Raw genomic sequence first — 27,895 nt, forward strand, 5'->3', positions numbered from 1 at the left:
TTTCCCTTCGTTGACCAATGAGAAGTGCGCAGGAAAGTCCCGGCTGAGGTCATGTTTATATGCGGCCATGATCGCCGGGGTCTAAGGTGACTGGTGGGGTCACGTGGCTGTGTCCCGGCCATGGACGCGGACAGGATGGACAGCCTGGAGGGCTGGGTGGCGGTGCGCCCCAACCTCTTCCAGGAGCCGGAGCGCTACAAGCTGGGCTTCATCGTGGCCTGGAACCAGGTGGACTGCAGGTTCGCCGTCACCTGCCATAACCGGACGGCGCAGCAGAGGAAGAGACGGGAGGGCGAGGACGGGGAGCAGAGCAGCTGGGCCGGGCTGTACAGCGTGCAGGACCTGGAGCACGTCCACCGGCAGCTCCGCTCCGTGTGCAGCCGCCTGGAGCCCAGCTTCCCCTGTTTCCCGGCGCAGCAGCAGCCCGCGGGCAGCCTATGGACGCTGCTGTTCCCCAACGCGCCGTCCTGGGAGGGCAGCCCGGAGGAGCTGGACGCCGTGTGCCGGGCGCTGGAGTGCTACCTGGGCGCCGCCGTGGAGGAGTGCGGCCGGCGGATCGTGCTGGACGTGCTGTTCCCGGAAGACGGGGAGGACCATGAAGAGTACTTCGAGAACCTGGCCGAGTTCCGGAGGAAGAGCCTGGAGGAGCAAGTGTGCCGGGCTAAGGAGCAGCTGCGGACGGTGCGGGCCTGTAGTCCTAGCTGGTGGTGCTGACCCTGTAGGAGAGGTCATCGGAGGGGGATAGCCACCTGTACAACACCTATTACTAAGCGCTTACTACGCGGCGAATGGCGTCCGTGAAAGTACACGGATCCGATCACATGAGCATATGCGTGTTGTGTACGCGTGCCTCTAAAAAACCGCAGCATGCTCTGATTTGCGTATTCCCTGCGTACCGCCCCAATGTGCTCTATGGAAGCGTATTCAACGCCTCCATGCACAATACATTGGTGATTATAGAAATAGGAACAAGTCGCACCGCACATAGATCCGCGGTCACAGCAGTGCGCCCGCTGTCATACGGGACAGTAGCCGGCTCCCACGGCGGTACAATGTTCCGTGATCCATGTATACGGCTGTGGGAATGAGGTCTGTCTGACGCTGGGATGGTAGAGCTCGCGCCGAAGACTTCATTCCAGTGTGTTCATTCAGACATGCAAATATTTTTATTCGCACACCTGTAAACCGTAGACGACTGGCAGCGTTCTACTGCTCTGTGTTAGCCGGCAGAGACCGCGTATGGCAGGAAGTGTGATGGTTTTGGAAGTTTTTTTTTTTTTTTCTACATCATTTGAATTCAAAGTCCCATATGTTTTATTTCTTCTTATTTCTCCATGGACAGCTCTGTGTGAGCTTGTATTTTGTGTGAGTAGCTGTATTTTTTTATTGGTACATTTTTGTGGTATATACCACACATTTGATCACGTTATTGTTTTTTTTTGGGGGGGGGGGGGCAAAACAAACAAAATACGCATTTTTGCCTCTGCTTTTTTTTTTTTTTTTTTTTTACAATTATTACCTTGTAGTATAAATGGTATGTCTATAGAATGGTAGAGTTGGAAGGGACCTCCAGGGTCATCGGGTCCAACTCCCAGCCTCTAATTGAAGGAGAACTCACCACCTCCCGTGGTGACCTGTTCCACTCATTGATCACCCTCACTGACAGTTTTTTTTTTTTTCTATTTAGTATCATCATATCCATAACTACTTGTTCAATTTATTGTACAGGTAGTTACAGATACAATGATATCATATATGAGATTTTATATATATTTCATTTTATGGGAAGTGCACAAGTGGTTTTTTTTTGTTTGTTTGTTTTTTTTAAAGCATTGTTTTTATGTTTGTGTAGGGGACCTAAACCGTAAGGCCTCATGTCCACGGGGAAAATCAGGCCCGCTACGGATTCTACATGTAGAATCTGCAGCGGGTCCCTCCTGCCCCGCGGACATGAGCGCTGAAAATAAGAATTTAAAAGAATTTACCTATCCGTAGCGGTTCGGGAAAGGTCTGCTCTTCCTCACGGCCGGATCTTTTTTTTCGGCCGGTGGATGAATTCGTCACGCCGGCGGCACGTCGCCGGCACGTCACCGACGTGCCGGGCACATCCGCCGAGCCGAAGCAAGAAAGATGCGGCCGTGAGGAAGAGAAGACCTTCCCGGTCCGCTCCGGATGGGTAAATTCTTTTAAATTCCTATTTTAGGTCTCCCGCGGATCCGGACGGCTTCCATGGGCTTCAATAGAAGCCCGCGGGAGCCGTCCCCGCGGGAGACCCGCACGAAAATGGAGCATGGTCCAGATTTTTTCATGCTCCATTTTTTTTAAAATCCCTTTTATTGACCATCCACAGGTATTTATCTACCCGCGGGTGGTCAATGCATCCCTATGGGATGCGGATCCGCATGCGGGAGATCCGCTGCGGATCTTAAATCATATTTTGCCCGTGGACATGAGGCCTAACAGCTATGATAATGCATTGTCCTGCAATGCCTTATCCCTTACAGCATTGCTCATAGGCCATGACACTAGTAGGTATCCTGTTGCCATGGCAACCCATAGTCCCTCCGTGATTATATCATGGAGGGCCAATGCCGTCACAGAGGTAGCGCCCTTCCTTTGTGAACCCTACTCCCGGCTGCTGCAGGGGTCGTGTGCCAGCCGTTCTCCTGGCATGGCAGCTGTTTGTAAATGAAGACCGAGATGATCAAGGAAGCTGCAATTGCACCCAGTTTTAAAAAATTGCCTGCACTTAGATGACACCCCCCCCCCCCCCTAAAAGGGTATTCCAGGACCTGGTTAATGACCCGCAGGTTCCTATGGTCAGTGGAGGACACAGAAAGCTTAGTGTATGGTGCCTTAGGGCTCGTTCACACGAGTGTGTGATGACTGCATGTGACAGGCATGTCCCTTGCTGCATGTGAATAGCATGGGAGCAGTCCGGACAGCATCCAGGTCCATTAATGGCTGTAGCGCTATACACACTCGCCTGTTTTATGTTGACTAATGGCGTGAAAAAAACCTCTTCGCAAGTCCTGTTCTTGTTCAGATTATGGACAGGTTTTAGGACATGCAAATTTATGTTAATGTATAGGACAGTATGTGGACAGGCTTGGGCGCAACACTGGCACGCAGCAGGTGTGTCGGAGTCCTACGGCCATTCTGACACAGCCGAGAAAATTGTGCGAGGTTTGTGCAGTGCAAGACACACGAATATGAACCCCTGTTGAATGGGGGGGTCATACATATGCTCTTCTTCCTGCATCGCAGCACGGGAAAAAATTGTGGCATGTCCTATCTTTAGGCGTTTCCTCACAACGCATCGCCCATTGTTTTCAATGGGGCCGGCAACGCACAGCGAGCGAGTGCCACACAAGTTTGATACGAGGTTTACCCATTTAGATGAGGCTGAGAATTGCCACTTCCCTGAAATGATGCAAAGCCGTTTTAACACACAAACTCCTCACATCCGCGGGGACATCGCATGCTGGTGAGCGCCATATCGGCTGAGTTTCACAGCCCAATATTGCAGTCGCCCGTGTGAAATTAGCCCTACTGAGAGCAATAACCTCTTGTTCTACGGGCTAACCATCCAAACATTTACCTCTTGACCACATATGGAATATTGTGTACAGGTTTGGGCACCGGTAGTCAAGAAGGACATATCCGAGCTTAAGGCGGCAACGAAAGTAATAAATGAAATGCATGGACTACAGACTACCCACAAAGATGAGCAAAATTAGGGGTATAAAAAGACTAGAAAAAAAGCTACTGAGGGGCGACCTAATAACTATATATAGATATATCAGAGGTCAATATATCTATGTATCCCAAGGACTATAACAGGGGCATCCTCTACGTAGGTCATGATTTCAGGATATCCTATAACTAACACCTGTGGTGAATCCTGAAATCATGACCTGTTGGGAGGTCGTCAGAACTGAAGGAAAGAAGGTTTCTGCTCCGACACAGAAGGGGGTTCTTTACTGTAAGAGCAGTGAGACTGTGGAACTCTCTGCGTGAGGATGGGGTGATGGGGAGTTCTCTGAAAAGGTGTCCAGGCCCCTTCTGAACATTGTAGGCCATTTTAACACAACAGTTTTGGGTCAGAGTTTAGCATCAGTATTTGTAAGCCGACACTAGGAGTGTGTCCGTAATATGGAAGAGGTGAAAATCTTGCCGTAGACTTTCTCAGTAGGTTCCATCCCTGGTTTGGGCGCACAAGTACTGCCCAAATACTGTGTTTGAGCATAGTATGCACACAATACTGGTTCAGCATTGATCTGTACAGGGGTGTAGTGGTGTACTACATAGATGCCTTTGAGTTTGGATCCGTAGACCCATGGTTTGGCTTGGGCATTCTGTAATACAGACAATATGTTCATCTGAATCTGACCATAACATAACACTGTAGTTGCTCTATGGAGCCCTAATGTTATGATACCTGGTGGCCTGCAGAAAAGTAGCCCAACACCATACTGATGAAAGCTGCCAAACAAAAAAAATCTTTGTTGCTCATAGCAACCAATCACAGCGCAGCTTTCATTTCCCTCGGCAGTTTAAGATATGAAAGCTGCTCTGTGATTGGTTGCTATGTGCAACAAAGATTTTCTTTTAGGCAGCCTTCATCTGAGGGGTACCAGGCTGATTTTCTTTTTTTTTTTTTTGCCTTGCCTGTATTATTCTGTGAGACAGCAAAAAGTAGACATTTAAGATCTAAGATATTAATACTAATGTCTTCTTTTTTTTTTTTTTTTTAGATTCTTCATCAGCACAAAAATGCAGATAAAATGATGTCTTTACTTAAAGTTTATGGGCAAGAAGATGAAGCTTTTATGGAGTTAGTTACCGTGGCAACCCAGTTCCACCTATACTTGCTGCAGCCGTTCAGGGATATGCGAGAGCTCGCAGTATTATACAAGCTGGAGATACTGGTAGGGAATGACTTCTTTTATCTGTTTTTAAGCTTTGTCTATTGGAAATCCTCAAGGGCTTTGTTTACAGAGTACTTTGAACCAATTATAGTCAGAGTGATTTATACTTGCAATTGTATCAGTCCAAGTGCAGCCGCAGCTTATTGAATTTCACATCTACAATGCACGTTTTTACTCTTATCTTAAAAAACTCCCGTCATTTCAGTGACGCGGTCTGAAAGACACTGTTGTCACTGAGACAAATGCCTTCAGCGAGATCGGAGAAATCTGAGAATATCCGTTTCTTATAATGTCCGTTTGTCTGTAATGGTTTTTGGCGTACATTACACCTTGTGCGCATCTTTCATCTTCATTTGTCTTCGTAATTATTGAACACTGTGATAATCACTGGATGTCATTGAGGAATATTACACCTGTTTAGAGAACATCATTAGCACCCTTTCACACCTGCTCTCAGGCTCCGTTAGGGCTTCCCATGTCTCTTTTCTGTTTTTGGGGGAGAAAAACAAATAAAAGAGAAAGAAATGGACCCGTTTTTATTACCATTGGTTCCCGTGAGCTTAAGGCCCCCAGCACCCTGCAGAGCCAGATTCCGCAAGCAGAATCCGGCTCTGCTGGCAGCATCATCCATGCGTACCTGTTTAGTTTCTTTTTCTTTTGTACTGCGGATGGTCTGCACGGCGAGCCGTCAGACATGGGCAGTACAGATCTTTTTTTTTCTTTAAAAGCGATCTTTTTCCGCGTCATGGCCTAGTAACCTTTCTGTAATGTCATTGCAGAAGAGCCACGAATCGGATGGCTTAGATCGACTTCAATGGAAGCCGTCCACACAAAAATGGAGCATGGTGTGATTTTTCTCCACTGGCGCAAACCACAATTGGTTTCTGCAAGTATGCAGGGAGAATCGGTTTATTTTATTTTTTTTCCCCTCTCCTTCCTATAGCATGCTATGGGCTCTTTGCTCTGGATCCGAGGTGCAGGCACCTGCCGCGTATTCTGCAGCAAATATCCGTCCGTAGGCAGGAGCGCTAAAGGAAAAGTCTTTGCTTCCATTTCATTTTGTTTCGTTTTTTGACTGGACAAATGACACAATATTTCTGTGTTTGGACCAGTAATTTGAGAATATATTTTGCAGCGGCTATCTGAGGTTACATTCATGAAGGGGAGCACAATACCGGGCTGGGAAACTCTGCCCCATATCGTGCTTTCCGTGCGTTTCACACACAGGTGCGAGCAGTCTTTGAATATAAAAAAAAAAACTTGCTTCACTTCTGTGGAAGGCAAGTGTTTCCCATTGACTTCATTGGGAAACATCACATTGCATCCAAAAGCATGGGGTTCACATTCACACAAGCTCTGTACATCTTGCAACGCACAAAACATGCGCTCTTGTGCATGTAGCCTTAAAGGGGTTGTCCCGCAAAATGAAGTAAAGGTAAACACTTCTGTATGGCCATATTAATGCACTTTGTAATATACATCGTGCATTAAATATTGGCCATACAGAAGTTATATACTTACCCCCCTGTGTTGGCGTCCCCGTCTCCACGGAGCCGACCGAATCCTTCTCCCGGCTCGATTAGACGCGCATACGCAGACCAGCTGTGCGGCGCGAGCATGCTGTAGCGGCCCCTTCAACGGGACAGAAGAGGCAGACTGCGCAAGCGCGTCTAATCAAGCCGGGAGAAGGATTCGGTCGGCGCCATGGAGACGGGGACGCCAACACAGGGGGGTATGTATATAACTTCTGTATGGCCAATATTTAATGCACGATGTATATTACAAAGTGCATGTATATGGCCATACAGAAGTGTTTACCTTTACTTCATTTTGCGGGACAACCCCTTTAAGCTACCCACACACAGGAAAGCATGATACCGGGCTGAGAAACTGGTCCTGATATCACGCTCACCAACTTGTGATTTCACACCGATGGGAGGCGTTTTTCTGGCAAAAACAGCTCCCATCACATCTGTGAAGTAGCGATCCTCCAGCACGGCTTTCAGGAGCTTTGGAGGATCGGTAAGTGTTTCCTATTGTTTACCCTTGGGAGACCTCACATCGCACTTGCGTGCACATTGCACAGCATGCACCGTCTTTTACTTTCCCGTTATAGGTAAAGGGCAATGCGTTCTGAGGAATGCGAGAATTATAGGACATGCCACGATTTTTTCCCAATTTGTAAGAATGGGGTTTGTATTTGTGCAAGGTTTAATTAGTCTCGCGACGCACCAAACCTGCGTGAGGTTCTTGGCAGTGTGAAACCGACCTTAGGCTGCTTTCACACTCAGTGCTTTTTCCATCCCATCTAAAATACTGACAGGGCCAGATCTATGTGGCAAAGACCAAAGAGGTGTCCATCCTGCATAATTCCTCCTACAGTTCTGCCCTATGCAATTAAAGGGCTCACTCACACTGGCACATTGGGCTGCATATTACATGAGCCCCTAATACAAAGTCCTAGAAGCCCATGGATTTGCATTGGGCCATTCAGACGTGTGTCTTTTGTTTTCCATATGTATATTATGCACGTGAAGAAAAACGCAGCAGGTCTAATTTTGATGCCTATTACTCCTCTTATACTCCTATTATATACATTGTGTACTGCACGTGTGAAAAATGTGTGTGATACACAGCCCCCATATGCCTGTGTGAGTGAGCCCTAAAAGAGGTAACCAGAAAATAACCAGCGCTGGAGCCATGAAACCAGTCTTAGTCAAAATGGTGACTGGTTAAAGTGTTATTCCCGTTACAAAGATGATGGCATATGACTAGGATCCCTTTCTGACCAGTGAGAGGCTGGCTGCCAGGACCCCACGATCCTGATTGCTTTAGTGGAGGATAGCACATGATGGAGTAGTACGGCCTCTGCGTTCTACTGAACATGCTCCTTGCGAGGGCTCTTCTGTGTGCATTGGGCTTTAGGGTATAAATGGTAACACTGATCCAACCAGTATCCAGAGGATATACAATACACTTATTTCCATTGGTATTAATGGCAAGTCATGCCACTCAATGGTTATACAGGCAGCACAGTGGTATACATTGAAGCCTTCTGTCGGAGGTATAAATCAGTGGATAATCCAGACTTGTACATATGACAGAAGGCTTACACAAGATCTATCCCCAAGTGCACAAAAATGTAAAAAATATTCAGCATGAATTTTTATTTTTATTTGTGCACAGAAATCCTTGGAAATAGATGATTTGGGCCCAAAACGCGTTGAGGCTTTGCAAAAGGAGGCTGATAAATGGAACACAACTGCAGAAGAGGCTGAGCGCTCTATACAAAATATAACTGTGAATTATTTTAAGGAGACTTCAAAGGCCCTGACCGGTAAGAGAAGATAAGTACACTTATATTTAGTGCAAGCTTATTTTCAGTATAGCAGTTACATATGTGGCAAAGTTTAACTTGTCTGTGCGAACCTTCTGCGACCAGTTATCTAAGCTGTTAAAGAGCTATTGTTACAGTAACGCAGCAGAAGGGATTGAAATGATAAACCGCTACAGAAAGTTATCCTAGCGTCTTGTTACATGGAGCAATTCATTGTTGGAATGAGCGAGTTGTTTGTTTTCAAGCGGCATCCACTTGCACGCACCAAGCGTTTACATTTTTACATGTGTGTTTTGTTTGGTTGTGTTTTCCGTTCACTCAATCGTTGGTCTCAATAGTTTGTGAACCACTGAACAATCACCTTTTACACACAACAAATGGCAAAAAACGAACAATGATGTTTATGGAGTATGCTTCTTTTTATAGGGGCAAAAAAAAGGTAATTTTCCCAAAAATAAAGGAAAATGACACACAAAGAGCACTATTTTGTAGTGCATTTTATAACTTGCTATTGACCTATATGTGACTTTAGCAGTTTTTGAACTGTCTACAGATGGGTTACTCTTATCTCCTATCAACAAGAGTCTCTGGTCTTGTTGATATGAGATAATTAGCATATTTCTAGATCTGCCAAGTTAAAAATTAAAATTGTAAGTTTTTCTTGTTAATCCCCATCTTGGTTTAAAACAGATATGCCATAAATACCACATCTGGGACCCTTGCCTATTACAAAGACTAGGGCTAGAGATGAGCGAACCTACTCGGCCACGCCCCTTTTTCGTACTCGGGCGAAAAGATTCGGGGTGTGCTGTGGGTAAGTGGGGGGATAGGGAGAGAGAGAGGGCGCCCCCCCCCCCCGAATCTTTTCACCCGAGTACTGAAGTACTCGAAAATCATGGTGCTCGATCGAGTAATTACTCGAAACGAGTATGTTCGCTCATCTCTAACTAGGGCCTTTGTACTCTATTTGCAGATTCAATAGCCAAACTGCTTGACTTTATCCTAACTCTCAGTGGAGATCGGTGTATACAAGCATAGTCGCCTCTGTTGACTTTAATGGACAAAGCATCTGTCTTGAATCTGTGAATGGGGCTCACTGGACTCATAATATTTCATAATTATGCCATATAGAAATGGCCCTTGGCACATGTGGACTTCCCCAGAATGGGATGTGGCTCCAACTGAAAGAGGTTAATGTTTTTCAATCAATCTCGTGCCCACCTTCCACTTATATTGCGAACTTGAGCACTGATTACACCCCAATACAGTCTGTACACTCCCAGATACTTGCTCCCACCACTTCTGGTAATAAAAAGAATCACAGAAAATGGCCGTTACTTACTGACTGAGGAGTGCATATAGATGCATCCTCCTCTCACCATGCAGGTAGCTGACTACCAAATTGTTATTGGCTCTTCCATTTGGTAGTCAGCTACCTGCATGGTGAGAAGAGGATGCATCTATATGCACTCCTCTGTCAGTAAGTAACGGCCATTTTCTGTGATTCTTTTTAATTCTTGATTTCCCTTTCTGTGATGCACCACTTCTGGTAAGGGCTATAAAATCTAATACACTGAGTCACTGCTCTGTCAAAGACTTTAAGTTCCAAAACCCCATGGACTAAACTTAGAAAAGTTTTTTTTTTTTCATGTGTTGCTGATTGTGCTTCACCTGAAACCAAAGAATAGAATGTCAGTTGAGGAGAGATCACCACTCCAAGAATCCCGGACCCAAGCATCAATCTTCTCTACTTCTAAGCTTCCTCACAACTGCACCTGTCTGCTTCCAAAATCATCGGTCATCTCTAGTATGGAGGTAGAAGATGGGATATAATGCAATAAACCTTTGGTAGCAAGTGAAGTATGGGCAAGTCCCTTTTGTTATACACACAAACATGGTTAAAACAACATAAAAGCAATCCAACATTGGGAGTCCTCCTCTGCTCAAAATCTTCTACAGTTTCTTCCGGGGCATATCGTTCGTACAATGAAAGGCACCTATGCTTCTCTTCTTGCTATAGCTTTATTGCACTATATCCTGACTTCTTCCTCAGATGGCTATAGAAACAGACAGCTCTATTTGTGAGGAAGCTATCGGCATAGCAGATTGGTACTTGTGTCCGAGAGTCTTGAAGTGGCGATCACATTTCAACTGCCATTCCATTCCTTTGGCTTCCAGTGGAGTGCATTCTGTAATGTATGAATACTGACTGAAAGTGATTTTGGACACTTGGTTTTTTGCACCTTAAACAGTGTGGGGAACTTTCTTGTTGTTTTTAATAAGTTTTAAACTTTAATACAAAAGGCAGCAGTTCTTACAAAAAGGTTTAAAAAGCACCAAAAAACTAAAATGACCTAATAATGCAAGCAAACTGTCATAAAATAGTGGGAGAAAAATGCAGAAGACCTAAAACTTACAACAAGTCTTTAAAGTCTTTCTTTCCCAGAGGCTAAGAAGCTCATGCATCTTGACATTGACCTGTTCTATTGTTCCAATCCCTGACTCAAGTTTCAGAACTGCCTAGGAGTTCATTAGGTAAACCTCTAATTGGTCCTTTTCTGACAAGCAGATTATTGTTTGAATGAGCAAGTGTTGTCACCGCTAGCTCATTCGCTGTTTTGCAGGTTGTTTAGACAGGCAGATACACCGTTGGCTCGTTCAAACAAGAATCTTTCAGTATTCTACATTCGCTGTATAAGTGAATACAAGTACTGCTGTTTAAACCGAACAATAAGTCAACGAGCCAACGATAGGTTTTATATCTTCATAAAATGAACAACTAACGAAAAATGGGCAATTATCATTCATGATTTAGTCGTTGGCTCACGTTTAGACCAATTAACCCCTTAGGGACAAAGCCTGTTTGTGCCTTAGTGACGGAGCCAAATTTTGGAAATCTGACATGCGTCGTTCAACGTAGCATAACTCCGTAAAGGCTTTACATATCCAAGTGATTCTGACATTGTTTTTTCGCCACATGTTGTACTTCATTTTGGTTGTAAAAATAGACCGATAGAATTTGTGTATTTATTAAAAGTTCCAATATTGTCATGTTTTCACATTTTCAACTGTAATATCTCAAATATGTCCAAACATACTGTACACATTTTTGATAAGATATATATTTCCATCTGTTTACTTTATTCTGAATGCACACTTGAAAAACTTTTTTTTTTTTTTTAACCATTTATAGGACGTACAAATGTAACATTACTTTTCAGCATTTTGAGGAACACTTTGTTTTCCTGCACCAAGCCAAGTTTGCAAAGGTCATGAGTGTGAGAATAATAGATACCCCGCCCAAATGACCCCATTTAAAAAACTACACCCCTTAATGTATCCACTGAGGGGGTCATGAGTATTTTGACCCCACCAGTTTTTTTCAGGAATTAATTCAATTTAGAGGAGAAAAAATAAAATTTCATATTTTTGCAAATGTGTCATTTTAAAGACATATTTTTTTCCTATAGTGCCCATGAAAATGAGGATTTACACCCCAAAATGGATACCCCCGTTTCTCCCGTGTTCAGAGACACACCCATTGTGGCCATAATCTTATGTCTGGATGCACAACGGGACCCAAAATGAAAGGAGTAGTCGGTGTCTTTCAGAACATAGATTTTGCTTGAAGGCGTTTTAGGCCCCATAGCACTTTTGTAGAGCTCTTGAGCGGCCAAAACCAAAGAGAACCCCCATAAGTGACCCCATTTTGAAAACTAGACCCCTTAACGAATTTATCTAGGGGCGTACTGCCCATTTTGACCCCACAGTTTTTGAATGAATTCAAGCAAAGCAAAAGGAAAAAATTTGATTTTCGTTTTTTTTTTTTTTTGGCAATTCTGTCGTTTTTAAAAACAGCTTTTTTGTACAGCACACACATGAATGAAGACTTGCACCCCAAAATGGATACCCCTGTTTGTCCCGTGTTCAGAGACATACCCATTGTGGCCCTAATCTTATGTCTGGATGCACAACGGGACCCAAAATGTAAGGAGTAGTTGGTGGCTTTCAGAACATAAATTTTTGCATGAAGGTGATTTAGGCCCCATTGCCCACTTGTAGAGCCCTTGAGCAGCCAAAACGACAGAGAACCCCCACAAATGACCCTATTTTGAAAACTAGACCCCTTAACGAATTCATCTAGGGGTGTACTGTGTATTTTTACCCTACAATTTTTGAATAAATCTAAGCAAAGCAGTAGGAAAAAAATTACAATTTTCTTTTTTTTTTTGGCAGTTGTATCAATTTAAAAGCAGTTATTTTTTGTACAGCACACATAGGAATGAAGACATTCACCCCAAAATGGATACCCCTGTTTGTCCAGTGTTGAGAACCATACCCCTTGTGGCCCTAATCTACTTAAAGGACACAAGGCTAGGCCTATAATGTGGGGAATAGCCGTTGGATTTCAGGGTACAACGGAATAAATTCCAGGCCCCATTGCCCACTTGTAGAGCCATTGAGCGTCCAAAACGATAAAGAACCCCCACAAATGACCCCATTTTAAAAACTAGACCCCTTAGTGAATTCATCTAGGGGTGTACTGCATTTTTTGACCCCACAGTATTTGAATAAATCTAAGCAAAGCAGAAGGAAAAAATTACGATTTTCATTTTTTTGGCAATTTTGTCATTTTAAAAACTCCCTTTTTTTGTACAGTGTACATAGGAATGAAGACCTTCACCCCAAAATGGATACCCCCGTTTGTCCCGTGTTCAAAAACATACCCCTTGTGGCCCTAATCTACTTAAAGGACACATGGCAAGGCCTGTAATGGAGGGAACACACGTTGGATTTCAGGGCACAACTGAATAAATTCCAGGCCCCATTGTTCATTTGTACGGAATAAAAATTGACTCCCTAAAATTCCCCCCCCCCCTCCCCCCTGCCCACACACACTCCGCGCCCTTTTCGGCGTTCCCCAAATCTTAGATAAAAGTAATAATGTGAACTGTGTGGTATTTCCGAAGACAGGGGTAATTATGGAGGCTGGTTGAGATGGGTACATGGGGCAATAAAACAGTGTATCCCCCCCATCTCTCATGCTTTTTGGGGGTATTTCGTGGCCTCAATAGCGGGTATGGGGTGTAAAAAGTGGTGCTCTGTAAGTCTCCGTAAGCTTGATGAGGTGCGGCGGTCCCGCACAGAAGACGCTCAACAAGGTGCTCCTGGAACTGCAGGAAGGCGAGCGTTCTCGGGGCTTCTTGTAAATTACGGATTACAGGTAGCGGTCTGAATAAAGCCAGGCTCGTGCAGCCGTAGGCAGGATCCGCTTGCGGAGGCCCGCAGCGGATCCCAGCTGTGAGCTGGCCGTGACACTGCGTACGGCCACGTAATGTACTGCGCATAACTGCCTACTCACACAGGCGGTCATGCGCAGTGCTTTTTTTTTTTGCATTTTCCGCACCGTCACTTAGCGATGACACTGGTACCCGCAGCCCGTGATCGCCATTATCCATTGGATAACGGCGAACACGTGATCAGGAACCGCTCACCGCGGCCCCCCCCCCCCCCCCCCCCCCGTTAAATCTCCAGGCTCTCGGCTAAGTTTTGTAGCCAGGAGCAGGGAGATTTTAAATTATCCTGGCAATCCACAGCTTTTGCGCATGCGCCTGCCATTTTGGCGACGGCCGCGTGCGCAGAAGCTGGGGTAAGGTCCGCGGATAAATCCGCGGGCCTTAGGTACGTCATTTCATCCTCCCTCACGGATATGATCTGTGGGGGGAGATGAAACGCAAGCTTTTTTAACTTTTTTTAAAAACTTTTTTTACATTTTTTTTTTTTTACTTTTTACACTTTTTTTTACTTTACATGATTACTGCTATCCATTGGATGACAGTGATCATGTCCCCGGTATAATCTCTCTGCTCCTGGCTACACATGGCAGCCTGGAGCAGAGGGATTTTAAATTTCCCGGGGCTCGAGCCCATCTGTGCACGCGCCCGATGTCAATCATCGGGCACGCATGCGCAGACGGGGATTTCGGGTCCTGGGACATCGGGGACGACTTAGGTGAGTATTTTCACCTCCCCTCATGGATCCGATCCATGAGGGGAGGTGAAACTGACTTTTTTTTGAAACTTTTAAAACTTTTTCGCGATCGCTGCTATCCAATGGATAGCGGCGATCGCGTGCCCAGGGACCGCTCACAGCGGTCCCCGGTAACACCTCCTGGTTCCCAGCTACCTTCAGGAGCCAGGAGATTTCAAATTTGCCGGGGGCTCCCGGGCTTCTGCGCATGCGCCTGACGTCATCGTCTGGCGCGCATGCGCAGAAGGCCGGTTGCGGGTCTGGGAGGACCCGTTCTTCGGGGGACACCGCGGACAAGCCGGGTGAGTATTTTCAGCTGCCCTGATGGATCCGATCCATCAAGGCAGCTGAATTACTACATTTTTACACTGTTTTATTTACTGTTTTGCGTTCTGGTATCGCAATGCCGGGTGGGGATTGCCTGCATTCTGGGATGACAGCTCCATGCTGTCGGCTACCTGCGGGCACCGACAGCATGGAGCTGTCACGTCGTCAGGCAAGTGGGCATTAATCCTAAGAGGACGCATAAAACTACGTCCTCTAGGATTAAAGCCCACTTTAGGACTGAGCCCACTGAGCTCAGTCCTCTAGGATTAAAGCCCACTGAGGACGTAGTTTCCCGAAGGGGCAGTCGTTAAGGGGTTAAACAATTTCTTGAACAATAATCGTTCCATCTAAGAGCATCTTTAGAAGTGGACACTGAGATAAGGGATTGAATACCATGAATATTCAGTAATCCCCTCATTGATAGATGAAGGCCAGTCATTTAGATTAATCTACCTTCTCTTTGATGCTCCTAGGGTTAGATGTCAAACAAGACACTCCTTTCCAAGGCATGATAGAACCCAACATGGACTCTTTAACTGCAATAAAAGTTTTTGGACAGTTCAAAGCATTTTTCAAAATTAAAGGAGACAACCCCGATGCAGGGGTTAAAAAACACCGGAGAGTGCTTACCTGAATCCCCGCGCTCCGGTGACTTCTTACTTACCTGCTGAAGATGGCCGCCGGGATCTTCTCCCTCGGTGGACCGCAGGGCTTCTGTGCGGTCCATTGCCGATTCCAGCCTCCTGATTGGCTGGAATCGGCACGTGACGGGGCGGAGCTACACGGAGCCGGCATCCTGCACGAGCGGCCCCATTGAGAAAAGAAGAAGACCCGGACTGCGCAAGCGCGGCTAATTTGGCCATTAGACGGCGAAAATTAGTCGGCTCCATGGAAACGAGGACGCTAGCAACGGAGCAGGTAAGTGAAAAACTTCTTATAACTTCTGTATGGCTCATAATTAATGCACAATGTACATTACAAAGTGCATTAATATGGCCATACAGAAGTGTATAGACCCACTTGCTGCCGCGGGACAACCCCTTTAAAATCAAGCTAACGCTGTGGCCACCATATACATACATACTCATCTTGCCTTTTTTCACACCCCTATCGGAAACAAATTTATGAAACCGTTTTGAAGCTTGTGCATTCCAGTGATGATGACCTTTTATCTTTACAACAGCTATGCAAAAACATATAGAGCTGGATGGAAGGAGATTTGGAGCAGCCACTTGGGCTTCAGCATTGCCCAGACTGGAGAGGATCAGGTCCATGTTGGCAAAAGAAAGTCTTCAGCATATGAGATCAAAGGAGCTGTGCCTGAATCGGAAGAGGGCAGATATCAAGCAGAGTGTAAGATCTCAATAAGGGTGGTTTCACATTTAGCTTTTCGGGGGGAAAAAACAAAACCGTTTTGCGTATTTTTTTGAGACTAAGCAATGGGTGGCTTCAGGAGAAATTGGAAATGTAAAGGAAGGACTTGTAGTTCATACAGTTACAATCCCAACAGCACCTTCAAAATCAACTCCCAATAAAAATCCGTCGTTTGTACGGGGGAGGCGTATTCTGCACAGCCGCGATAAGAATGAACTCCTTTTCTCTCTTCAAACAGCAGAATAAAGTGTAGACGGCAGCAGGTCATCTTAGATGTAAAACAACTTGCCTTTATTCCATCTTAAAACGATGCACACCGCAACGTTTCGACCACTTCTGGGGTCACTTTTGGCTCTTAAAATTTACATTATTAATTGTGACTTAAAATTTAAGGTGATTTTATTTTTTGTGGCACTGAAAAATGGCTCCTTTCCTTCCACTGGAGAGAAGTTGAACAAGCTAATCCCATCTCCCAGAACTTGTATAGTACTTGTGCCATTCTTACTGTAAGAGTAAAGACCTTCCAGTGGTCCTTGCGCTACAGAGTAGACCTCTGAGTTTAGTGGCACTGCAGGGGTAAACATTAGTTAGGGAGTTGATAGTACAAGAGAACACATTGTTGACTACCATGTTCACCCTGCAAAACAGCATTTTGATTCTTCAGTAATGAAGCAACCAAGTATTCTCTATATATTATGTTCATAAATGTACAAATGTATAACTGTACATGCATTACGCTAGGTATCGTTGAGTACGGAGTAACAAAAAAACCTCACAAATCTACTCTTGATCTCACAGATGGAAAGTCTGAGTAACTGTGATGGGTCCATGGACTGCTTGGATCGGCTGGAGTTGCAATACTATGAGACACAGCTAGAACTCTATGATGTTCAATTTGAGATTTTGAAACATGAGGAAATGTTGCTAATAACAGAAGTGAACACACTAAGAAGACAAATGAAAGGTAATAATCAACTTCTCTTGTCATATAAACTGCAATGTTCTCTAACTGTATAGCACTCGCGTATATGCTGAACGGAAACGCTTTTGGCATATACTAGGCCTATTATATGGATATGTTTAGAATATACTTTCAGGGTTGGTAACACCACCTGGTTAAAAATGCAATGGAAACCATTCCCAATGTTAATATGCAAATAGATGCAACAGAGTGTCTCCTCCATACAGTAGGTGTACATAACCTGTCCACGTTTCTTTTTCACATAAAAATCATGCCCATGAAACGGCAGCCTGCTTGCGCATTTCGAACTTCAGAGTTCTTGCTCATAGCCATGTACATCTCCTAATTTTATATATTTTTTTTAATATCTAAAGAATAAACTTGAATATCTTATGCACAACTTATGTAGGAGAAACTTATTTTTGCATCTGTATAACTTTCACATGAGGACTGGCTAGTCTCATCCCTCTCCGGACATTGGTAGGAATTTTCCCTGTCTTGATTAATTACAAAGATAGGACATGCCTCACTCGTGTATGTCCCCATTCAAAAGAATGGGGTTCATATTTTACGTCTCGCAACTCTCATATCTTGCCTGTGTTAAGCCAGCCTAATAGTACTCCAAAAGCCTGTGGTAGGTCAGAGACCATGACATACTGTTGGTCAAGGTAATCACATGAGTGCTACCATTGTGCCCACACAATCACCAGAGGAAGGAGAGTTGTAAACTGCTGCACTTTTGCTTATCTAAGAACTCTGATTTTGACTTTTGAAAGGGTTGTACCAGAATTAAAGGGGTTGTCTCGCGAAATCAAGTGTGGTTAAGTACTTCTGTATGGCCATATTAATGCACTTTGTAATATACATCGTGCATTAAATATGAGCCATACAGAAGTTATTCACTTACCTGCTCCGTTGCTAGCATCCCCGTCGCCATGGTTCCGTCTAATTCTGATGTCTTCTTGCTTTTTTAGACGCGCTTGCGCTGTGCGGTCTTCTCCCTTCGGCTCCGTTCAGCAGCATCGGCGTTTTGGCTCCGCCCCCTTGTACGCGTCATCGCGTAGCTCCGCCCCGTCACGTGCCGATTCCAGCCCATCAGGAGGCTGGAACCGGCACACGTCATGGAGCGGAGCTACGCGATGACGCGTACAAGGGGGCGGAGCAGGGGGGGCGGTGCAGAAGACAGGTTCGGTGATCAGACTTTTATCACCTATCCTGTAAAAAGTTGTTAATTCTGGTACAACCCCTTATAACTCCTTCAATGTTGTGATCAAGCTGATCTGATTGCACACTCTTCGGTGTAGTCCACCAGCCCCGACATTACCCCCAGAGCTGGTAACAATGCCTGGGGAAAGTGGGATACAAGACCGAAGGATCCTGTAGCAGGCACCTTACACATTTGTACTATAATTAACTAGTAGAACTTGGGTGAAGTTAGGGGTCTGTGCAGTGTGGGGGAAATAATGTCATACTAGTACTTGGGATGCAAAGGGGTAGAGCAAAACGAAGTGTTACACACACTGCTTTACAGGCTGCAATCACTAGCATCGCTTACCAATAAAAAGTAGTACAACTGACAGAAAGGAGGAGAAGAGGTTGGTAGGACCTATTGGGCATGGTTTAATTGAGCTTACATTTGGCCTAAACACCTTTTTTTTAAAAGGCATAGGGGAAGGTTAAACTGTTGCATTTTTGGTACATTTGTAGTGACGACAAAATATTATTTACACCTTTAAATATGTAGCAAGTGCGTTTTGGTTGCAGAAAAAGAGGAGGAGGTTGTCTACTATGACACATGTGAAGATCCTCAGGAACTACAGACATTTGAGAAGTCCAATAACAATCACAAATACTCGGTGCTCAGAAGAAAGGCGCAGCAGCTGGAGTCAAAACGGGGGAATATCTGCTCGAGGCGAGCATTACTGAGGAACAAAAAAGTATGTTACAAATGCTAAGTTATACCGATCATAAAACATACAATGGTGTGAAAGATGACAGCCACATTAGTGGTTGACTTATCAGTCAAGCTTCGGTAATATCTAACCAGCTAGAATGATTGTTCAGCAGCTGCACACGTAGCCTCAGGTAGTCTTGGGGTGCATTTACATAACAAAGATGATCGCTTAAAAGGTGGCTTTTGAGCAATCATTTTGTATAAACTACTTGGTACTAATGCCTATTAGTACCAATTGGTAGGGTATGAGCCTCCAGGAGCTGTATTTAGGGAACAGACCACCTGCTGTTCCTTGATTACATTCCCTTTGATCTGCTGAGGGACTGACAGCTGAGACAGTGCAAAAGCACAGCATGCGGTCCTGCTTATCAGCTGTTCTGCTGAACGATGGATTTCAGGCAAAACTCACATTTATTCGGCTGAACCGTATAAGATGGACACATTTACACACAAGATGGCTTTTGAGTGCTAATCGTGTGTAAATGGGCCTTTAGCTTCAGATTACTGCTATTTTTGATTGATTTCTTGTTTACTTTTTACACCATTCTTGTAATCATATGGGCCAGCAGTACTTTATCGTGTGTTCACGTTTTACCCTCTACAATTAGTGTTCTGTTCATTAAATATAAATGGGATGATGAAATTTGCTTTGGACAATGCACCAATAAATCTCTGCTAACTTCATAAATTTTGGCTTTAAAGGGTTCCACTGCTCGGGTGTTCCTGTCGGTGCCACCATACACCTGGCAGCTAAGCAGATAAAGTTAGCTCTGACTCTTGTGTAGTGCCTGGTGCTCTTTATTGCAGTCACAGTTCTCATAAAATGAGTTGAAAGCTGCACCTGCAATTAGGAGCGCTGGCCTCTACACAGGGGTCAGAGCTAACTGCATGCTCCTTTGGCACTGGCTCCCAAGTAGTACACCCCAGCCGATCAATCCCTTGGTGCCGAAGCCTGTTTGTGCCTTAGTGGCCAACTAATTTTTTAGTTGTGTGTTGTTTTTTTTTTTTTTGTTTTTTTTTTGTCTCTTTCATCATCTCATTCCATGAGGCAATTTTTTTTTTTTTTTAATTTTTCCATCGACCTAGCCATGTGAAGGCTTGTTTTTTTGCGGGAGAAATTGTATTTTCTAATTACATAATTTTTTGGTACATATAATCTATTGTAAAACATAACTTTTTTAAGGGAGATTAGGGGAAAAAATAAATTCTGTCAGTAGTTTTCTGGATTTCATTTGTACGGCGTTCAGTGTGTAACATAAATGTTATAACATTTATTTTCTGGGTCAGCACGATTCTGGCAGCACCAAATTTATAGTTTTTGGGTTTTTTTTGCGTTGCAAGACGCACAAATCTCATACGAATATGAATCCCGTTTTTTTGAATGGGGTCATATACATGAGCGATACTTAAAATCCAAAAATCGCAGAATGTACTTGTTTTTAATGGGGCTGGAAAAAACACCTCACATTGCACGTTTCCAAGCATGATATCGGGCCGATATTGTGTTTGCCCATGTAAAATTAGTGTTAGTAAAATTTAAAGATAAGACCCTTAAGGCCGTCTGCACATGAACGGGTCGGATTTCGTGAGCGGTTTTCCGCAGTGGAAGACCTGCGATTCATCGCGGAAATGAATTGTGAATGGTTGCAGACGATCGCTGATGCAAGCCGTTTCCAACACGCATGTCTGCAGATGCACAGTGTTTTGTCTGTCCGAGAAAAAAAACACAAGCATATTAGAAAGTTGGTCAACCCTTATGTGAAGGCAATGTAATTGCGGATGCACTGTGATTTGAACACTTCCATAGAGACCAATGGAGCCCGTCTGTGTGGAATCCACGCTAAAATAGACCGCAGCGGTTTTTTTTTTTTTTCTGCTCCAAAAAGATCGCAATTCGCATCCACACTTCTGCTCGAATCTGCGAAAGTTAATACCTTCCAGTCGGCGACTATTGCAGTGGATCGTTCGTGTGGGTGTCGATCGCAGATTCCGAAATTCAAATCCATTTGTGTGCAGGCTTGCTTGATGTGTTGTCGTCGTTTTTTTGGCCCAGAATGCTGTGGCCAGATTTTGCATTAATGTGAATAGTGAAAAGTTGTTTATTCTCAGTAAGAGAAAACGTAGCCGTGTAGATAGCTTGCTTGTAAAATTATAACTTGAAATGATTCATTTTTGTTACTTTTTCTCTTACTGAGAACAATAACTTTTTACTCTACTGGCTAACAAAGTAAAGAAAAAAAAAAAAAAGCACTATGAACAACGCTTAAAACTCTCGGCATTTTAAAAATAAAGTACACTGAAAAAAATGAGCCCTAAGGATGACAACCGCGTATGTATCTGTTGCAAAGCCTCCCGCTACCCCTTCTACCAACAAGAGGAGGGATGACCTAATGGGCTGGGATCTTTCTTCCTGATGTCACATGCACCCTTCCCCCTCCTCTACACATAGACACAGAAAGTGAAACTTTTCACCTTGCTCTCCAACATTAAACGAGCAGCGTATCCTGAATATTGTACCTACAGCTTTTGTTTCTGGTATCACTTTAAAGCTAAGGGCTTTAATATAATACCAAGGTTAAGCTCTAGCCCTCTCCATTCTAGTCGAGGTAAGCATTTGAAGTTCTAATATATTACATACGTCCTTGTTAGTGAAAGGGGTCACAGGTGCACAGCTCATTACAGTATAGTTATGAGAGGTTTATTCTAACAAGCCATGCACCGGTGTGGCCCGCACATAACCTGGACAGATTTTACGGAAATAAATATCAAAGGGCCCTATTTAATGACTGCAAGCAGAGATCTTAAAAACGGCGAGATTTAATGAGCTCTTTGCAATGTACAGTGTTGATCCCAGTTATTCTGGACCGAATAAACCATTTGTGTCATTGACCGACTCTGTGTTTCTTACACTCTGTGTCCATGTTAATGCCTTTAGGATCAGTGCATAGAGACACAGGAGCTTAAACTACAGCAGTACCAGGAAACACAAAGGCGACTTCAACAGCATCACTCTATACAGATGGTGAGTATGGAGTCTATGAATAGTTTGTTTTCTGATCTCTCGCCAAACTCCCAGTTGCATGTGGAGGCTTCTGTACCATTTAACAGTGTGTGGGAGACACTTTAACGGCGTTCTTTGTGTCATTACAGAAAAGAGACAGGAAAAAAGAAGAGGAAAAAAAGAAGAAAGAATGGGTTGATCTGGAACGTCAAAAAACACTACAGAGATTAAAAGGCTTTAAAGACGTGAGTATTAAATTGCAGCATTCACGTTGTGCACCGTCATGTTCTGCGGAGTAGAATGAAACATTATGAATTGAGGCTAGAGGAGAGCGTATTTGTTTAATGGAAACTTTCTGGTATTATAACTTTTCATTCTCTAGAAAAAAGAATCTCGTGTTGTACTGAAAACCTCTCGAATACAGTCACGGTTATCCGAGAGCTTAAAACCTTCTGAGACCGCAAAGGGGCCCCGGAGCAGTTCAGCAGATGTGTCTGTCCAGAAACAAAATTGTGAATGTAGATTGCCCAGTGATGAGCCTTCCAAGCAAGATCAGTGTCCTCCACCACCACCACCACCACCACCACCTCCTCCTCCCCCTCCTCCGCCTTTACCACCATGGTCTTCTGTGTCAAGTCCAGTTCACCTTGTTCAATCAGCTGAAACTCAAAAACTGCATGAACAGCAAGAAGATGCTAGAAATCAAACTACACCAGGAAAATTAAAAACCCAATTGAACCAACATTCGGGTAAGGAAATAGTAAACTCGCAATACTTCATGATATTATAACTCACAGTGGTGTTATTGCATAATACATAAATTGATAACAAAGAGGAAAAAAAGAATAAATCTTCCCCGTGCTCCAAGGATTAAAGGATTAGTATAGACCACAAGGTCCGTAGGTTTATATTAAACCAATGTTTGACATTGGTTTAATATAAACCTACGAACCTTGTGGTCTATACTAATCCTTTAACCCTTGGAGCGCTGAGAAAATTTTTTCTTTTTTCCTCTTTGTTATCCATTTGTATCAAGCCCTGGTTATCCAGTGGGCTTTCCTTCCCGGGCCGCCTCTCCAGCTGTGGGGACTAAGGTGAAAGGAGGGTGATGAGCCACTTTGGACACTAGGTGCCGGCGGATATCCCAACTGGGGGGATCCGCTGAGCACCAGGTGAGTGCCAACATACTTATCTATTTGGACGCTGTGTGTCTTTGGATGAGGCGCTGAACGTTGTCTATTTGCTATTTTTATAATACATAAATCGTCATTCTGATTCAGAGCGAGCGATTTTTCTGTTAAAAGAAATGACTGATTCTTTGTTTCTTAAATGCATTAATATGTGGTGATTCAAGAAGACTGGTGCAAAAGCTGATTTCTTCCTACATGAATGACATACAACAGCCAGAATAACATAAAAAAGAGGAAGGTTTTAATGCACGTTAGAGATATTTGATGTTGGTGCTGTTGGTCACCTGGCAACGTTGAGTCAGTAGTCCAGTTATGCTCAAATGCGCCCCAGCATATCCTTTATCAATTTCACTGCAAGTTGTTTTAGGGCGGCTAGTGTCACCAACGGCGCCCACATGGAACATCTGTAAGGTGCATTAAGAACTTGAAGTATACTTCTGTGTTTTCATGTCATTCTGACTGCTGTATGTCAATTCATGCATGAAGTAATCAGCTTTGCTTTGCCACCATTCTTGTTGAATCACCTTGTACTTGGAAAATCTATTTTTGGACATATTAGAAGCTGTGGCTCTGTCCCAGAATGGATATGTACCTATCCACAGGATAGGTGATGCATGTCTGACTACTAGGACCCCACCAATCACTAAATCCGTGGTCCTGAGCCACCACTCCTTTGCTCCTCACTGCATGAACACAATGACTTTTAATTGAGCAGTGGTCATACATGTGCCCTACTGAGTAAGCTAACTGCTATCGCACCCAAATAAACACGCTAGTTTGACTGGGCCTAGTGTTCATGCTATTTTAATAAAATATGGGAGGCAAGCCGTTTCCAAACACTCCTGGTGCTACAAATTCACTATTTTGTATCTTTGCTTTCCCAATATTATACATTACCAGGCCATCACTACCATTTGTTACTACTACAGGGTGGGCAAAAGTAGCAAAGTAGCCCATCTCCGATTTCCCCCCAGCACACTCGTATGATAGCTGTCTGATTGTTTTGGACAACAAAGATTTTCTTTTAGACAGCGTTCATAAATCTGCCCCATGGTGTTCTTCCTGCAACAGCAAATGCTTGTGGAAGGCTATGTGCAAAGCAGATCAATTAAAGAAATGCAAGAGGCCTTCATTAACAAGTACCCAGGCACAAAACCACCTGCTAAATGTTGTATTCTGAGCCTGGTTCAGAAATGGTGCCAAACCTGAAGAAACCAGGGCCTCTGTCAATCCAGTTGTCCCTGAGAAATAGCCCTCAAAAATCAACTGAGGCGGGACCAGCATGTTGGTGTATTGCAAACCATGTGTCGTCCGGTGCTGAAATCTCTGGAACTGAAACCATACCGAATAACATGTCCAGGAGCTGAAAGAGCTCAATAAGGCTAAATATATTAATTACTGCACCTGATTGCCAGAGGACTTGTAGATCCATTGCTGTACTTTATAATGGGTGAAGAGTGTTTTCATTTATCAGATCCCGTGAATTCTCAGAATACGAGATACTGGTCTTCTGAAAATCCCCAACTGATTCCCGAAACTCGCTGCACGATCACATAATTGACACTTGGTGCACAATGTCAGGAGCTTAAATAGTGTGCCCAATTTTTTTTCTTCAAATCAACTGTGAATACCGCAATTTATCTAGACACGTTTGAACAGTTTTACGACCATCTAAGGCCTCATGCACACAGGCGGATTTTTGCTGCAGATTCCGGAGCATTGACATTGCAGATGGGCCACAGATTTTGCGAGAAAAGCAGGAGTTTAAATTTTAAAAAAACCAAAAAAAAACACTACTGCACATGTCCAACAGCAGGCCGTGTGCACCATCCACAGTACCGAAAAAGAGAGAGGTCAGGTATGTGCAGATGCCGCTGCCAGCAGGATCAGATTCCGCTGCTGGCTCCTGCGTCTGGAATCCAACCCGCCTATGTGCATGAGGCCTAACACACGGAATGTACTGCTTTTTCCATCAAGATGAGAAAATATGCCTCACCTCCCGTGACTCACTGGCATGGCTTCATGAACTGTTTTTTACGGAAGAGGGTCTATGGCCACCACGTTTCCCAGACTTGTCTATATGCGATTTTTATTTGTGGGGGAATTTAAATCAGAAAGTATTCGACAATAATCTGTATACCCTGTATGAACTCAAGAAAAACATCACAAACACTATCCACAGCATCATTGTTGAAGAGCTGCAGACAGTATCAGTTAACATGTTGCAACTTGCCCAGCCGTGCATAGAAGTGAACGGGGACCACTTTTAGCATGTGTTGTAATGTGGGTATATAAAACTTTGGAAACAAACAATCCACTTGCTCTTTCTGCCTGTCGCAGTATTGTCAGAGGAGGACTACATTTCCTTAGTTCACCCTTTACTATCATTAAAACGCTTTCATTCCAGTCCTGTGTTTACTTATTGAATTTGGTGGCCTCTTAAGTGGAAGCTCGTTGTAGGCTTTTGCAAGTTTATATTTGTGCATTAATGAAGTCTTTGCAAGAAAGCGCAGCGCTGACGCTCAAAAATCGCATCTCGCTATTTTCCCACGGTGATATCTCCATCACCCTGTGAAACTACCCTAACTGAAATTCAAGCCTATCCTAACGAAAACAGACTTTCCGATTTACTCTTGACCACCCCCCTCCTTTTTTACTGGTGGAAATTTTCCACTGTGGCGACGGCAGGGGATTATATTTAACTTGGAGGTTGATACGTTAGAAATAACATGACTGAACACGACACGCAGTTTTGAATTGTTGCTCCTAAATATACATGGTAGACAGTGATTTTGTGTGTTTTGGAAATGGTCTTTATTATGAACCTACTGTGTGACGTGACCTTTATGGTAATATATGAGGATGTATTACAGTGCGCTAGTAGTAATATATGCATGGATGTAAAATTGTCTCCATCTGATCTTTGCACACAGGATTTTCACTCCTTTTATTTTTTTATTTCTTGTTTTTAGGTTCCATGGAAGAGGTGTTGGCGTCACTGAAGCGAAGTGAGAATCTTCTCCGTAGGGTTGAAATACCGCAGGTTTCAGTCACCAGCGCAAGAGACAATATATTAATGGCCATAAGACAAGGAGTAAAACTGAAGAAGGTGCATAAGGATCCTGTGAATAAGGAACCTGAAAATGAACTGGAGCGAAGTATAAAAGCAGCGATGATGAGGATGAAAAAAGTATCTGCTGACTCAGATGACGAGGAGAATAGTGACTGTATTAGTGGGGATTGGGACAATTAAGGCAGGGTACACAAATCTCCCTGATTTTATGAAGGCAAAAAGTGTGAAATGTAATCTAACCATTTTAAGTGAAGCATATCGGGTGTGACCTCACTTAGCCATTGGTAATTGCTCAATTGGCCAGAAGATAATAACATAATTGGAGTATGATAACCTCTACAACTACCCAAAAAGTATTATCTGTTGTAGCTTCTTCAAAGGCCAAACATATTCTAGCAATATGTTCTTCAAGTCTACATGCTACTCATATGCATTCAGTCAGAAATGACTAGTATAACATGCTGTGGAGTCTTCCGTATCAACTTGATTTCTTTATCTAAAAAGCACTGGCAATATTTTGTAATTTAGATGCCTCTCAATGTAAATGCATCACTAAAGAGCGGACTGAGATAGTTGTATGCACTACTTAAATGGGTTTTCTGAGTTGTAGAACTACTCTAAATCCAGCTGCCCACTCGCCTCTCCCTGCTCCTGCTGTGTCCCGACCGCTGCGCCTGTGTTTACAGGCTTCAGTCCTGCCTGGTTTACAGGATGTCGTAGGCACTGCAGCCAATAACAGAGCTCAGGGATCGATTCTTGAGCTCTGTTGGCTGCAGTGCCATTGGCATCCTGTAAAGGGGCTGGGGCAGCCTATGAATGTAATGACACAGGAAACTCGGAGCAGCAGTGCGGGAGCGGGAAGAGGTAAGTGTATGCTTATTTGTTATGTTGTAGGATTTCTGTAAATCCAGCTCCCCATGCTCTAAGGGCTCATGTCCACGGAGAAAATAAGAATTAAAATCCGCAGCGTTTTTCCCACACACGGATCCGCGCCCTATAGGATTGCATTGACCACCCGCGGGTAGATAAAGACCCGCGGATGGTAATTAAAAAATTCCTGGAGCATGAAAAAAAATGGACATGCTCCATTTTAGTGCGGATCACGCGTGCGGGAGCTCATAGAGCACATAGCTCAATTGATCTCCGGCATGAAAAATAAAAGACAATTACAGTGCATCCGCAGCCCGAATCCGCGTTACAAATCCGCAGCGGATCTGATTTTCCCCGTGGACATGAGGCCTAACTCAGTAACGCCTTTAATCAAATTACTAAATTTATTAAGACTTTAAATTCATAAAATGGCTGTTAGGATTCCGCTTTGGATTAATTTTGTTGATTAGACAGTGTCTGCCATGGTGCAGATCTTAAATTTATTGGCTTATATATGCAGGATGTGCTTTTTTTATTTTTCAACAACTTGCCGATTTCTGGTTCTGAATTGCAACACTATATATAAAACAATGCAACAGTTGTTCTATGTGAGAACTTTGCATAAAAACGCTATCATGTTCAGTCCATGTTTTTATACATCTTTTAATTTTAGTAATGTGGGGCAGCATGTTTGTGCTTTAATTTACTCTAGTATTTATTTAATGTTTTAACGAACTATGCAGGTACAAATCCTGTATATAAACTCCTAGACTTCACCCTGACTTTCAACAGCTAAAATTCAGCACTGAATATGTAGCAAATTCTCTGGTGCCAAGTCTGCACCTAA

At 43.8% G+C, this 27,895-nt stretch overlaps 1 protein-coding gene across 1 annotated transcript; it reads left to right on the forward strand.

The window, feature by feature from the left end:
- On the forward strand, positions 1–27,690 carry WHAMM (WASP homolog associated with actin, golgi membranes and microtubules). Its single transcript, XM_066592662.1, has 10 exons — positions 1–681; positions 4,758–4,931; positions 8,118–8,268; positions 15,809–15,978; positions 16,798–16,963; positions 18,725–18,897; positions 21,850–21,936; positions 22,065–22,160; positions 22,298–22,664; positions 26,078–27,690. The coding sequence occupies exons 1-10, from the start codon at positions 121–123 to the stop codon at positions 26,356–26,358; spliced, it is 2,226 nt and encodes a 741-aa protein (XP_066448759.1). The 5' UTR covers positions 1–120; the 3' UTR covers positions 26,359–27,690.
- The last annotated feature ends 205 nt before the right edge of the window (positions 27,691–27,895 follow it).

The sequence above is a fragment of the Eleutherodactylus coqui genome, chromosome 2, assembly GCF_035609145.1.
Source record: "Eleutherodactylus coqui strain aEleCoq1 chromosome 2, aEleCoq1.hap1, whole genome shotgun sequence".
NCBI classification, from domain to species: Eukaryota; Metazoa; Chordata; class Amphibia; order Anura; family Eleutherodactylidae; genus Eleutherodactylus; species Eleutherodactylus coqui.

Coding starts and splice junctions, on each gene's coding strand:
- WHAMM (XM_066592662.1), top strand. CDS start 121: ATGGACGCGGACAGGATGGACAGCCTGGAGGGCTGGGTGGCGGTGCGC. Junction 4,932..8,117: donor TATACAAGCTGGAGATACTG/GTAGGGAATGAC, acceptor ATTTGTGCACAG/AAATCCTTGGAAATAGATGA. Junction 18,898..21,849: donor CATTACTGAGGAACAAAAAA/GTATGTTACAAA, acceptor TAATGCCTTTAG/GATCAGTGCATAGAGACACA.